The sequence below is a fragment of the Gobio gobio genome (genome assembly GCF_949357685.1).
Source record: "Gobio gobio genome assembly, chromosome: 1".
NCBI classification, from domain to species: Eukaryota; Metazoa; Chordata; class Actinopteri; order Cypriniformes; family Gobionidae; genus Gobio; species Gobio gobio.
Genome location: NC_137097.1, coordinates 57,229,409 through 57,243,960, shown reverse-complemented (window position 1 = coordinate 57,243,960; position 14,552 = coordinate 57,229,409). Strand labels below are relative to the sequence as shown.

Here is a 14,552-nt window from a genome sequence, read left to right as displayed (position 1 = left end):
CAATGAGGTTCATTCTCGTGTTACTCAGCACGTTTGAGCTTCTGGAAGAACCAATGAGGTTCATTCTCGTGTTACGCAGCACGTTTGAGCTTCAGCAAGAACCAATGAGGTTCATTCTCGTGTTACGCAGCACGTTTGAGCTTCAGCAAGAACCAATGAGGTTCATTCTCGTGTTACTCAGCATGTTTGAGCTTCAGCAAGAACCAATGAGGTTCATTCTCGTGTTACGCAGCACGTTTGAGCTTCAGCAAGTACCAATGAGGTTCATTCTCGTGTTACTCAGCACGTTTGAGCTTCTGGAAGAACCAATGAGGTTCATTCTCGTGTTACTCAGCATGTTTGAGCTTCCGCAAGAACCAATGAGGTTCATTCTCGTGTTTCGCAGTTTGAGCTTCAACAAGAACCAATGAGGTTCATTGTCGTGTTACTCAGCACGTTTGAGCTTCAGCAAGAACAAATGAGGTTCATTCTTGTGTTACTCAGCATGTTTGAGCTTCAGCAAGAACCAATGAGGTTCATTCTCATGTTACTCAGCATGTTTGAGCTTCAGCAAGAACCAATGAGGTTCATTCTCGTGTTACTCAGCAGGTTTGAGCTTCAGCAAGAACCAATGAGGTTCATTCTCGTGTTTTACGCAGCACGTTTGAGCTTCTGGAAGAACCAATGAGGTTAATTCTCGTGTTACTCAGCACATTTGAGCTTCTGCAAGAACCAATGAGGTTCATTCTCGTGCTACTCAGCACATTTGAGCTTCTGCAAGAACCAATGAGGTTCATTCTCGTGTTTCGCAGTTTGAGCTTCAACAAGAACCAATGAGGTTCATTCTTGTGTTTCGCAGTTTGAGCTTCAACAAGAACCAATGAGGTTCATTGTCGTGTTACTCAGCATGTTTGAGCTTCCGCAAGAACCAATGAGGTTCATTCTCGTGTTACTCAGCATGTTTGAGCTTCAGCAAGAACCAATGAGGTTCATTCTCGTGTTTCACAGTTTGAGCTTCAACAAGAACCACTGAGGTTCATTCTTGTGTTTCGCAGTTTGAGCTTCAGCAAGAACCAATGAGGTTCATTCTCGTGTTTCGCAGTTTGAGCTTCAACAAGAACCAATGAGGTTCATTCTCGTGTTACGCAGCACGTTTGAGCTTCAGCAAGTACCAATGAGGTTCATTCTCGTGTTACTCAGCACGTTTGAGCTTCTGGAAGAACCAATGAGGTTAATTCTCGTGTTACTCAGCATGTTTGAGCTTCCGCAAGAACCAATGAGGTTCATTCTCGTGTTTCGCAGTTTGAGCTTCAACAAGAACCAATGAGGTTCATTGTCGTGTTACTCAGCACGTTTGAGCTTCAGCAAGAACAAATGAGGTTCATTCTTGTGTTACTCAGCATGTTTGAGCTTCAGCAAGAACCAATGAGGTTCATTCTCATGTTACTCAGCATGTTTGAGCTTCAGCAAGAACCAATGAGGTTCATTCTCGTGTTACGCAGCACGTTTGAGCTTCAGCAAGAACCAATGAGGTTCATTCTCGTGTTACTCAGCATGTTTGAGCTTCAGCAAGAACCAATGAGGTTCATTCTCGTGTTACGCAGCACGTTTGAGCTTCAGCAAGTACCAATGAGGTTCATTCTCGTGTTACTCAGCACGTTTGAGCTTCTGGAAGAACCAATGAGGTTCATTCTCGTGTTACTCAGCATGTTTGAGCTTCCGCAAGAACCAATGAGGTTCATTCTCGTGTTTCGCAGTTTGAGCTTCAACAAGAACCAATGAGGTTCATTGTCGTGTTACTCAGCACGTTTGAGCTTCAGCAAGAACAAATGAGGTTCATTCTTGTGTTACTCAGCATGTTTGAGCTTCAGCAAGAACCAATGAGGTTCATTCTCATGTTACTCAGCATGTTTGAGCTTCAGCAAGAACCAATGAGGTTCATTCTCGTGTTACTCAGCATGTTTGAGCTTCAGCAAGAATCAATGAGGTTCATTCTCGTGTAAAGCATGTTTGAGCTTCAGCAAGAACCAATGAGGTTCATTCTCGTGTTACTCAGCATGTTTGAGTTTCTGGAAGAACCAATGAGGTTCATTCTCGTGTTACGCAGCACGTTTGAGCTTCAGCAAGAACCAATGAGGTTCATTCTCGTGTTACGCAGTTTGAGCTTCAGCAAGAACCAATGAGGTTCATTCTCGTGTTACTCAGCACGTTTGAGCTTCTGGAAGAACCAATGAGGTTCATTCTCGTGTTACGCAGCACGTTTGAGCTTCAGCAAGAACCAATGAGGTTCATTCTCGTGTTACGCAGCACGTTTGAGCTTCAGCAAGAACCAATGAGGTTCATTCTCGTGTTACTCAGCATGTTTGAGCTTCAGCAAGAACCAATGAGGTTCATTCTCGTGTTACGCAGCACGTTTGAGCTTCAGCAAGTACCAATGAGGTTCATTCTCGTGTTACTCAGCACGTTTGAGCTTCTGGAAGAACCAATGAGGTTCATTCTCGTGTTACTCAGCATGTTTGAGCTTCCGCAAGAACCAATGAGGTTCATTCTCGTGTTTCGCAGTTTGAGCTTCAACAAGAACCAATGAGGTTCATTGTCGTGTTACTCAGCACGTTTGAGCTTCAGCAAGAACAAATGAGGTTCATTCTTGTGTTACTCAGCATGTTTGAGCTTCAGCAAGAACCAATGAGGTTCATTCTCATGTTACTCAGCATGTTTGAGCTTCAGCAAGAACCAATGAGGTTCATTCTCGTGTTACTCAGCATGTTTGAGCTTCAGCAAGAACCAATGAGGTTCATTCTCGTGTTTTACGCAGCACGTTTGAGCTTCTGGAAGAACCAATGAGGTTAATTCTCGTGTTACTCAGCACATTTGAGCTTCTGCAAGAACCAATGAGGTTCATTCTCGTGCTACTCAGCACATTTGAGCTTCTGCAAGAACCAATGAGGTTCATTCTCGTGTTTCGCAGTTTGAGCTTCAACAAGAACCAATGAGGTTCATTCTTGTGTTTCGCAGTTTGAGCTTCAACAAGAACCAATGAGGTTCATTGTCGTGTTACTCAGCATGTTTGAGCTTCCGCAAGAACCAATGAGGTTCATTCTCGTGTTACTCAGCATGTTTGAGCTTCAGCAAGAACCAATGAGGTTCATTCTCGTGTTTCACAGTTTGAGCTTCAACAAGAACCACTGAGGTTCATTCTTGTGTTTCGCAGTTTGAGCTTCAGCAAGAACCAATGAGGTTCATTCTCGTGTTTCGCAGTTTGAGCTTCAACAAGAACCAATGAGGTTCATTCTCGTGTTACGCAGCACGTTTGAGCTTCAGCAAGTACCAATGAGGTTCATTCTCGTGTTACTCAGCACGTTTGAGCTTCTGGAAGAACCAATGAGGTTCATTCTCGTGTTACTCAGCATGTTTGAGCTTCCGCAAGAACCAATGAGGTTCATTCTCGTGTTTCGCAGTTTGAGCTTCAACAAGAACCAATGAGGTTCATTGTCGTGTTACTCAGCACGTTTGAGCTTCAGCAAGAACAAATGAGGTTCATTCTTGTGTTACTCAGCATGTTTGAGCTTCAGCAAGAACCAATGAGGTTCATTCTCATGTTACTCAGCATGTTTGAGCTTCAGCAAGACCCAATGAGGTTCATTCTCGTGTTACGCAGCACGTTTGAGCTTCAGCAAGAACCAATGAGGTTCATTCTCGTGTTACTCAGCATGTTTGAGCTTCAGCAAGAACCAATGAGGTTCATTCTCGTGTTACGCAGCACGTTTGAGCTTCAGCAAGTACCAATGAGGTTCATTCTCGTGTTACTCAGCACGTTTGAGCTTCTGGAAGAACCAATGAGGTTCATTCTCGTGTTACTCAGCATGTTTGAGCTTCCGCAAGAACCAATGAGGTTCATTCTCGTGTTTCGCAGTTTGAGCTTCAACAAGAACCAATGAGGTTCATTCTTGTGTTTCGCAGTTTGAGCTTCAACAAGAACCAATGAGGTTCATTGTCGTGTTACTCAGCACGTTTGAGCTTCAGCAAGAACAAATGAGGTTCATTCTTGTGTTACTCAGCATGTTTGAGCTTCAGCAAGAACCAATGAGGTTCATTCTCATGTTACTCAGCATGTTTGAGCTTCAGCAAGAACCAATGAGGTTCATTCTCGTGTTACTCAGCATGTTTGAGCTTCAGCAAGAATCAATGAGGTTCATTCTCGTGTAAAGCAGTTTGAGCTTCAGCAAGAACCAATGAGGTTCATTCTCGTGTGTTAAGCAGCACGTTTGAGCTTTAGAAAGAACCAATGAGGTTCATTCTCGTGTTACGCAGTTTGAGCTTCTGCAAGAGCCAATGAGGTTCATTCTCGTGTTATTCAGCACATTTGAGCTTCCGCAAGAACCAATGAGGTTCATTCTCGTGTTACGCAGCACGTTTGAGCTTCAGCAAGAACCAATGAGGTTCATTCTCGTGTGTTACGCAGCACGTTTGAGCTTCAGCAAGAATCAATGAGGTTCATTCTCGTGTAAAGCAGTTTGAGCTTCAGCAAGAACCAATGAGGTTCATTCTCGTGTGTTAAGCAGCACGTTTGAGCTTTAGAAAGAACCAATGAGGTTCATTCTCGTGTTACGCAGTTTGAGCTACTGCAAGAACCAATGAGGTTCATTCTCATGTTACTCAGCACATTTGAGCTTCAGCAAGAGCCAATGAGGTTCGTTCTTGTGTTACGCAGCACATTTGAGCTTCCGCAAGAAACAATGAGGTTCATTCTAGTGTGTTACGCAGTTTGAGCTTCCTCATGAACCAATGAGGTTCTTTCTCGTGTGTTACGCAGTTTGAGCTTCCGCAATAGCCAATGAGGTTAATTCACGTGTAATGCAGTTTGAACTTCAGAAAGAACCAATGAGGTTCATTCACATGTTATGCAGTTTGAGCTTCCGCAAGAACCAATGAGGTTTGTTTGTACACATCAAGCATGTATGGTTGAGCTTCTGTGTATGTTTGCTGATCAATGTGTATATGTGAATAAATGCCTAAATTCAATCTGTTCATATAAAGCGAATCTCTGCAGATAGTTTGGACTAAACCTTTCGAATCATGGATTTGTTTTGCAATCTCTTTATGAAGATTTCAGTACTTAAGTATATTCTCTCAGCTCAGACACTAAAAACAGCGAAGGTTTCATAAAGTAGCTTGTTACTGGAAAAGCTACAATATTATGAAATCAACTGAACTACTCAAGTCAAGACACTCACTTGGCTCCAGATTCCGCACTGTCCGGTGTCCATTATTCAGTTTTTGGTGTGTGCGCGCGTGTAGTGTGGTAAATCATCATGTGCAAGCTCAACTATTTGTATATGTTTTGGGTGAGTGAAATGAGAAAGAGGCTCAGGTTAAGAGTAGTGACAGGAAAATACTATAGGTCAGGATCCATCAGCTCCATGATTAGCTGCAATTTAACTAGAGAGCAGGTGCTTGCGTGCAGAGCTCTGGACAGGTGTGCAACCACAAACACAGAAAAAGAGAACACATGAGACAGAAAGGAAGTCAGTGTTGTTAAATTTAAGTTGAAGAGATAAAGAACAAATCAGTCAACAAATGTCTGACACCATTTTTACAAATGTATTATTTTATTTGAATATGATAAATTGGTTCTTAAATAATGAAATAGGTCACAATAGTAAAAAAAAGGAGTAAATGCATCTGTATTTCAGGCTAAAGCTTTTAAAAGAAGCATTGTCTTAAATATCTAGTAAGAAAAAAACATCTTAGTATTTAATTTCCCCCATAGACCGGATGAGGTAGTAGAAAAAATCCCCGGCGTGACATCGCAAAGTGAAACAGTACACTGTTAAAGCTATGACAACACAAACAAACACATAGACTCCATAACCTGCAGGTTGACAGAGCTTTCATTATGGATGTCTATGCTGTGTTACCATTTCAGCAATTGCAGCAGAGAAACACACAGGCATAATACACTCACATGCACATACACTCAGAAGGGAACAATCTCATTTGGATTTTCACAGCCACTGTTGGGGTTTCGGGTATTTGCATGTGCTGACTCAGTGTGAAAACTCTCTTTCTTTAGTTTCTTTCATACAGGGGAAAGCTTTCATACTACATGCATATGAATTTCAAGTAGTCCGAGTGAAACCCTTTTACAGCAAACGTTTTACACATTACAAATGCTTCAGCTGAATGGCATGTCACTGAATGCTTGGACTTTCTTGCACTTGATTGATGTGGCCAATTTTACTGCAGTTTTCTCCCTTCCCAGAAACACCAATGCACGCGCGCACACACTCACAAACACACGTACATACAAGTAGGCACGTACGCTCACATTCTCATACTTTCAATTCGGATTTCTATTGTTAAGTGAAGAAATGCATGTGATGTTTTAACAGAAAATATTTTTGAGTAATACTTGAGTAATGAGTCTGAAGGTTAAATGTGCCTTTATGTGCAGTGCACCAATACAACTGATTTTCACTCATATTTGGTCTTTTTCACTAAATAATTTGTAATTTGTGTGAAAAAATGGTTTTTATATCTACGAAACAAAACACGGTATTTTGTTGTTGTTTTTGCTTACTAGGAATTAAAAAACCTCTGTAACAAAGGCCTCTATTGAGAGTCCAGCAAACTTTCAACTCTGGCACATCCTGGAGAAAAAGCACTGTTATTTTCTCTGATTGGTAATGGGCTAATAAGGGACTTGAACAGACTTTATCAAAGGCATGACACACATGAAAGGGCTTGCAGACTTTATAGGGCAGAGAGATTTGCTTACTAGAGAAGGGTATGTTTTCCTTTGTTCTGGATGGGACATACTCACTCTCATTGCCCTTGATGGGATAGCAAAGACTATACACTCAGAAGCCCAGATGTTTGCACACTCTGTATGCAGCTGTAGGGAGAGGTTATGTTTGGGTCATGCTGTAATGACACATTGTTCTGGTCGATCCCTAATGCTTGTGTTTTTGACATACTTCTGCATATAAAGGCAGGATATCATGCAGAAATGTGGCAAATTAAACTAAAAAAAAAAGTGTAATTGCATGAATGCAGTCTGGGATATACCAGTAAATGTACTTGAAATTGGTGCAGCAGTTGATCGGTTTTGTCTAATTGCAATAAATACATTCCTATCTATTACCAGATACAGCCATTTAATGGCCATTCAAGATTTAAAACATAACATTTCTGATTATATAACTTGCTCTAACATTCATCACAAGTCTATGAAAGCAGACTGTGTCCCAGTAGATTTCCAGTTTATCAGCATAACCCCCCACCCATTTGTAATATATCTGTTAAGCATGACAACGCAACTACTATAACAGACACAAAGTACTCTCTTGCTCACAAATAAAAGATTACAATAATATTCACAAATAAATGCATTCATAAGTGCTTCATACTTTCAGTATATTTTGAAGCCATATGTGGACTCTCAGAGCAATAGAGAGATATACAGTTTAGGCAGGTAAAGAGACAAGCAAGTGAGCGGACCGCCATCTCACTTATTAGTTTGAGTATAACTAAATGTCGCAGATCACTAGTCCGTTGCCATAAGTGTGCGTGCAAAACAGTTTAAAAGGCAGCCTTCCCGGTGAGGTTGGTTTATCACTGCAGAAGAAAAGAGTAGTTCGCTCCAAATCAAACCTCCACTTCTTGCGAGAAGCATATATATGGGATGTCCTATTTTGTTTTCTTGACAGCAGAAGAGCCATTTCTAGTCAAGCGTCTAACAAATGCTCTAGGGGCCAATGTCCAAGTTTCACGAGTTCATGTAATCTTTAATGAAGAGAAGGTATACATATTTGGCTTGCTCTCCATGGAGGGTTCGAGACCAACCCAAGCCGTAAATACCCCCCTAGGACTATCTTGACTGGTTTTAATGGTAACCCACCAAGAAGTTGGAGTTGGGGTAGCGGAATGACTGGGATGACAGATGAGCTATTGTAGGACAGAGGTAAGCAGCTGCTTGTATACTCTTGTTCAGGTGCCGATTGGTCAGACTAAATGAAAATGTTAGTTAGGAATTCCATGTGGGAGGCCAAAGTTTGAGAAAGTGACGCTCAGCCATTAAGCCAGTTCATCTTCAGGTAAGACTGGCAGATCATCCTCAAAATATTTTCCGTTAGCACAACCTGGATCCAAAACTTTCCAAATCTTTCATTAGTTGACAGACGCATCCTCAACCTTCCTCACTTTCCGCTTCTTCCTCTCAGTCTCCTTCTTGCATGGTCTATCAATGTTTCTTGCAGGTGTAGACCTCCTCCTCTCTGAGGCAGGTTTGACACTCGACATGACAGCACCAGCGGACCTGGCAGTGGCAGGAGAGGGTGGTGAGGCGGAGGGCCGTGTTGTAGCCTCGTCCACAGCACAGGCTGCTGCAGCTGGTGTCCTTGGAGCACGGCCTGCCGGCCGTCCCGGGTGAGTAGCGCGATGGCCTGCAGAAGCTGGGCGATTCCTCCAGAAACACAAGCTCAGTGGGCCGCGGACGGGGAACCGTGTTCCGTCGAGGGCTTGCCAGCTCCGTCTCCCCCGTGGCGGAGTTGGTGACGCTGTGCACTCGAACAGCCGTGTCATAGCGGTACTTCAGCAGATGGCCTGTGTCTTGAAACGGGGAGAGCTGCTTCCAGCACGTCCTCACAGCACACGAACCGGAGACGCCGTGACACTTACAAGTAGTCTTAAGTCCACTCTTCACCGCCTGAGAGGTAAAGAAAAGACAGAGGTGAAGACATGAGCATAGTATGCCAAATACAACACTATGATCCTATGAGAGAGGTTTTGTACAGATTAGATATGGGATGCTGAAAGTTTTTGAATGGCTAAGACCCTTTCCCTGTGAATATTTGGAGGTTAAGAAGATTTTAAATAGAAACAATTCATTCCTATAGAACTATTAACACTTCTGTGATTGTGACTAATTTTTTGTCCAGCAATGGAACGTGCCAGCCAATAAGATATAAGCTTTGATCCAAATCCCAAGCCTGAAATTTACTGTGAATCAAATTTCACTAATCATAAGTTGCTATGGTTTCACTCTTGGTGTGAAAAGACCATTCATTTTCACTTGTTCGTATCAGGTTGGCATTAAAAGGGCCTAGAACAGCAAACTAAGGTACCTCAGCAAACATCTCAATTTGCTCAATTACTTAAAGATAAGATATTTCTTATTTTAATCCACCCATTCAACAACAGTTGTTTTTTATTTGAAGAACCAGGATTCCCCTGGCCTTGGAAAACTAGGATATATATTCTAGTTCTATTGCCAAGTTCGGGTAGAAATTGTGAGTAAAAACGTTTTCTTTTTTTAAATCCTTCTCCTTAATCCTTATCCAGTAAATCAAGAAAAGTAGAAAAGTCATGGGGCCTATTTTGTTGGACAGTTGAGGGCCTTGGAGTCCAACAGGCCAAGAAAGAACCTTTTTTACATTCCACGTTAATTGGTATTGATTATCTCCCCAAATGTGGAGAGGGAGATGATCATAGACATTCTAAAAGTGGGACGGCATGCGATCTTAAATTATAAGATGTTCACAAGAAATTGAGTGAAGGACTCCATAGCCCTGAGCTAAAAAAAATCAGGTTAGCATGATGTAGATGATGGATGCAGAGGGAATGTCTGAGATGGCAGTATTTAAACTATGACCTGCACCTTTTGAAGACCACCATCCCTGATATGTGCTCCGATCAGCACATTTCCATTTTTGTTTTATTGCTCTCTCTCTCTCTCTCTCTCTCTCTCTCTCTCTCTCTCTCTCTCTCTCTTTATTTTCAATATTTATAGTTTGAGAGCTAAATCATATTGTTTACTGTTGATCTATTTCTCCTATTCCGGCTCCTCTCTTCATTTCACATACTGGGGAGGAGGCTGCAGGGGCAGATCCGTCTATCAAAAAGGGCCCAGGGGGAGATGGGGAGGTCAAATGGTCGATGGGGGTGTTCCACCCTACACAGGTATGAGCTCCCACCCCAGGGCCACCTGACAAATACAGAGAAGGAGAAGCGAGGAAATGGAGAGAATCTGAAAGGGGAGGGGATAACAAGACCTCAGCCACCTTTGCTTGTTTTTGTTAACCGCCATCTGTGGCCTGAGGTGTCAATTGTGGGAAACAACAAAACCGGAGACTGATAAGATAAGATCCGAGTTTGTCCAGCCGTTCTTTTCTTACTCTTTCTGTGAACCTCGTAAACCCTCCCCCTTTTTCGTTCCCTCTGTCTTTCCCTGAGGCTACCGGTCTCCTGGTAACAGGACTGTTTTGAGGGATGTTATGAGGATTTATGAAAGTCTGGGAGAGCAGCGGCGACGGCGGCAGCGGCAGCAGTGAGACTGGTAGAGCGGGAGGCATACAGTAGGTGGAAAAAATGCTCGTATATTACAGAGGCCTCCTCTCTGTATAATGGCCCTCATGGGGAGACCTCTAATTTTGAAAAGGGCCCCCACAGCAAGCGCTGTCATGCCTGGACCAGGGGAAGGAACACCTGGCTCCAGGGAGCTGGCCAATACCTGCTTACCTACCTGCCTCACCCCACTCGCTGAACTCTCCTTTGGGCTACAATGAACTAGGAGACCGCAACCCGCCAGCCAGGAGAGAACGGGAAGGTGTGAGACAAAATTAACCCTTACAGATGTTCTCTTAGAAGCTTTGGGGGAGATTGAAACGTCCCCTTATCAAATAAAGCCATTATATCAATATCAAACTAATTGAATTGTTTTTTGACCATGCCATTACCAGTTTTTTGGACCATGTACTATGATGATATTTTTTTATATTTTGCATCTTACCCGGATGCCGACATTAATGTTGTGAGAGTCGATCTGGGCGCGCAGGTCCTTGCTGACTCGTTTTTGCCCCAAGAACTTCTTGAGAAACTTGGTGCTGTATTTCAGATTGTCCCCGCATACGCCCCACTGCCAGGCCTCACGGTGCTGCAGACCAGGAGAATCGTCGCAGGTGCAGCGCTCCATGCGTCCCGAGCTGCACGCTTTGGCCAGCGCGTGAGACAAGGCTGCTGATGACACCGCAAGCAGGAAGGCTGTCTCTTTAAAACCTGATGAAATGATGCATTTTATTAACGAACACTGTGTAAAGCTATAAAAGTGTATTGTAGCCTACTTTTTCCACATTTAAATGATTAGAACTTTAAATATTTTTACATGATGCACTGAAATGAGATGTCAACTCTAGCAATATTAGGAGCATAATAAAAGCTGTCATGATTTTAAACCATGGGGGTGACATGATAAGCTTACATGACAAGCTAAACAATAAAGCACCTCATTGGAATTATTTAATATTAAGAAAATAATAAACTGTTTGATTGCAAATTATGCATTTCTATAACAGCATTGTAACTGACAATATAAAGTGGAAATGAGATAATAAATAAATGTCCATATATGAGCATATTAAATATGTCACAGAGATGTTGGTTTTGATATTTAGTTTTTTCAAATGAATTTCCTTGATTATGTAAAACTAACTTAAATTTTAAACGAAAAAGTCGTCCCTCAAATGGCGTTCCAAAAATCCTCCATCATAATCTACAACTTTTCCCATTAAGTGTTAAGTGTAATGCTGTGTCATGATCCTTTAACCATTGCAACCTCCTCGTATTATTGTTTGCTTAGATCAGAGCTGAGACAAGGCGTGTATTTTGATCCAATTAATTATTATTTTGACTAGGTTTTCTGTCAGATGAAAGCGCGCGATCACGCCGCCCTTTTCCTCTGAGAACTGGGCGCTTTTCCGCGAGATAAAAATACTTCAACTGGCCCCGCGAGGCCTCACCGCACAGGGATTCCGCGCTTCCCAAGTCCCTAATTACCAGCGGACTGACCTACGCATGGCTTTAACATTCACATCCTGCACATTACGCACATGTCCGTTTGGAAACACATTGAGGTTTCTGTGTAGTTGTTAATACTAAAACATTCCTTTTCTGACATAGCCTAAGTAGCACTACTTGAAGACTATCAAACAGCAAATTGTAAAATTGTGTTTTGTGGGTTTTAATCTCACAATATTTGGTCATTTATTTTTGTGTTCCTTAATCTATCTAGGCTATCGTCTTTAATAGAATTTTAGTGGCCAAACCAAAACATTTTTAAACTCCTTATGATGGGAAAATTATTCCATAAAAATAACTTGTAATTTCATGACCTTGAACGAAAGGATGAAAATGGCTAAATAAAATAGCCGTCAAGCCTATATAGCTATAGGCCTATATTAAAATGTGCACATTTACCCGTTAAATGGCAAATTCAGGATATTAATAACACTTTAATAGTTGTTTCATATTTAAAAACACATGGCGAGTCTTAGCCTATATATCTTACCTCGTTTTAAAAGACTTCCACGGCCGTCCATACTACAGTTCCAGCGCTCGTTGCGGAACTGATAGCGGCACTCGAGGAGGCTGAGGCGGACAGATTCCCTCAGAGTCTCCGCCAGCCCCGGTTCCCGCCGGCACAATCGCTTTTGCCGGCGCGTCAAAGTCATCTGCTCGCATTGCTTCAGGTGCGCTTTACCGTTCGGAGGCTCGTTGGCAAATGGACCGGGCAGAAAAACCAAGGGCTCGCGACCTGTAAGCCTAACGATAACATTCACAATACAGTCACTAAAACTACAGTACCGTTAAAACATTCATTTACTTTTAATGAGGTTCGTTTTGATTAGTTCACATACAAATACACACACTGTCCATACAATTAGCCTTCAAGAACTTTTAAAACATCAGATAGGCTAGGCTAGCCTACTCTTTAAAATGTTTTAATTATCTATAGCCTATATATTATATATATATATTAAAATCTTTGTTTCAGATTAACTGAATTTCTCTCCATTCAATGTCCACACATTTTTCAGATTTGTGTAAAATTTGGCACAATTGTCCACTGTATTCGAAAACTTAAGGCAGCAAATCAACAAATACGAATGCACTAGAGATGACACAAGTGCTTTGAATATGTTTAAATACCTGATTTGAATAGCCGTGTTTGAATAGAGAACGCACATAACTATCCCACACGTGCTATTTCCCCAGTGAGCAGTCTGAGCGCCCTTGGATTTTGCACAAAAAAAAAACTTTGGCGTTTAACAATCTTCAGTGAGCACTCTTAATTAAAACCCACTTGGGAGTGTTTTAACGTGTTTATAGGATTCTTAATATAAACACCAGTGGGGCAACGTCCTGTGTGCGTAAGCCAGAAAGATCTTAATGATCAGGTAGCGCGAGGGTAGGACGCGGTGCCAAACCATCGGAAGACATCTGGATCCATACACTGCGCTGCTCTCAGCAGGCAATAATCGGCCTGAACAACACACCATTTAAATATTTTAGACAAATCAATGTTAAAAAGATGAATTCATACATAAAACGAAATCTAATGGTGTTACTGGTAGCTACTTTTTGAGAGCAAGCCAAAACTTTGCTTGTTTAAATAATTAATTTAGATCATTTTAAAATACTTATTTCTTTAAATAATTATTTCATTCTGCATAGTTATATTATTTGTAGCAGTCAGCCTGCAATGTAGGTTTAAAACATGATTGTTATATTAAAGAAACAAAAACAAGATAGCTATGCGTAATTGCGCATGGGATATCCAACATCACCAAATATCTCCACCTGTTGATAACGCTCAAAATGATTCTATTCCATGTCAAATATATCAATAATGCACTCAGAGGCTATTTCCATTAATTCAGAAAATATGGAGGATATAAAAGGCTCTGCTGACCCGAAATAGGCTGCTGCGTGGGAGAGAAGGATGCAGAGGGCAATAAGTCGCAGCGGACAGGCAGTCCTTGGAAGCCCGGTGCACATGATGACGGGTCGACGCTGCTCTTCATTGCGCTATCTGTCCTTGTTGAAATCCCAGCTGTGCTGGACAGAGTAACTTCTTAAAGGGGCAGAAACTCATTTCAGCACTTGGGGAGGCGCGGTCCCGAGAGGGGTAAGGCATGAGTGCCGAACTTATTGGATCATCAGTCATTTACTCCGCCTATTGCCATCCAAGGAAATGACTATTATTTCCCTACAGATTGGCAGGTGCGCTTACCTACTGAATGGTTCATATTTAGGGCTGATTCAGACCCCCCCCCCCCCCCCCCCCCCATAAAAAAGACATGGATGGACAATTATTTAACATCCAACACCACAAATCGATGAGGAGATACAAACTGATAATGTGTAATCTTCACCCCATACTAATTTCTGCTTTAGTAATTCAAAATAAAAAGAGAAAATTAAGGAGTGAAGTGAATAGGAAAGATACTTTTCTATTGGTTCCATCATACCAATGTCAAATAAATACAACATTGAATAATTTCATCACTTTAAAGCAGTTCAGCATTTGTTCTGAGTTCAGTATAGGAATAATGAGGGCCTGTTTACTCTTTTAATTCCGGCACTTTGTTTACAAACTGTGGCTCCATTCTCATTTCCTCAGCAACATTAACGTACTGGCATCTTTGATGCTCTTGTCATCACTAAGCACAAGATATAATGAGCTAATCATGACTGATCTTTCATCTCAGTTCCTCTCGCCTCCATCAGTGACTAAG

At 41.9% G+C, this 14,552-nt stretch overlaps 1 protein-coding gene across 1 annotated transcript; it reads right to left on the bottom strand.

Annotated features, from left to right (window-relative positions):
* Positions 1-5,574: 5,574 nt before the first annotated feature.
* On the bottom strand, positions 5,575-13,919 carry wnt9b (wingless-type MMTV integration site family, member 9B). The gene is made up of 4 exons (XM_079818448.1): positions 13,727-13,919; positions 12,323-12,576; positions 10,769-11,034; positions 5,575-8,686 (listed from the first exon to the last, which is right to left on the bottom strand). Exons 1-4 carry the CDS (start codon positions 13,810-13,812, stop codon positions 8,222-8,224), a joined length of 1,071 nt encoding a protein of 356 aa, XP_079674574.1. The 5' UTR covers positions 13,813-13,919; the 3' UTR covers positions 5,575-8,221.
* Between the last annotated feature and the right edge of the window lie 633 nt (positions 13,920-14,552).

Bases quoted from the DNA above. Each gene is read 5' to 3' on its own strand.
- wnt9b (XM_079818448.1), bottom strand. From the start codon at position 13,812: ATGTGCACCGGGCTTCCAAGGACTGCCTGTCCGCTGCGACTTATTGCC. The intron at 12,577-13,726 runs GTCAGCAGAGCC...TGTTATCGTTAG, and splicing joins CACGCAGCAGCCTATTTCGG to GCTTACAGGTCGCGAGCCCT. The intron at 11,035-12,322 runs GTAAGATATATA...TCATTTCATCAG, and splicing joins TGGAAGTCTTTTAAAACGAG to GTTTTAAAGAGACAGCCTTC.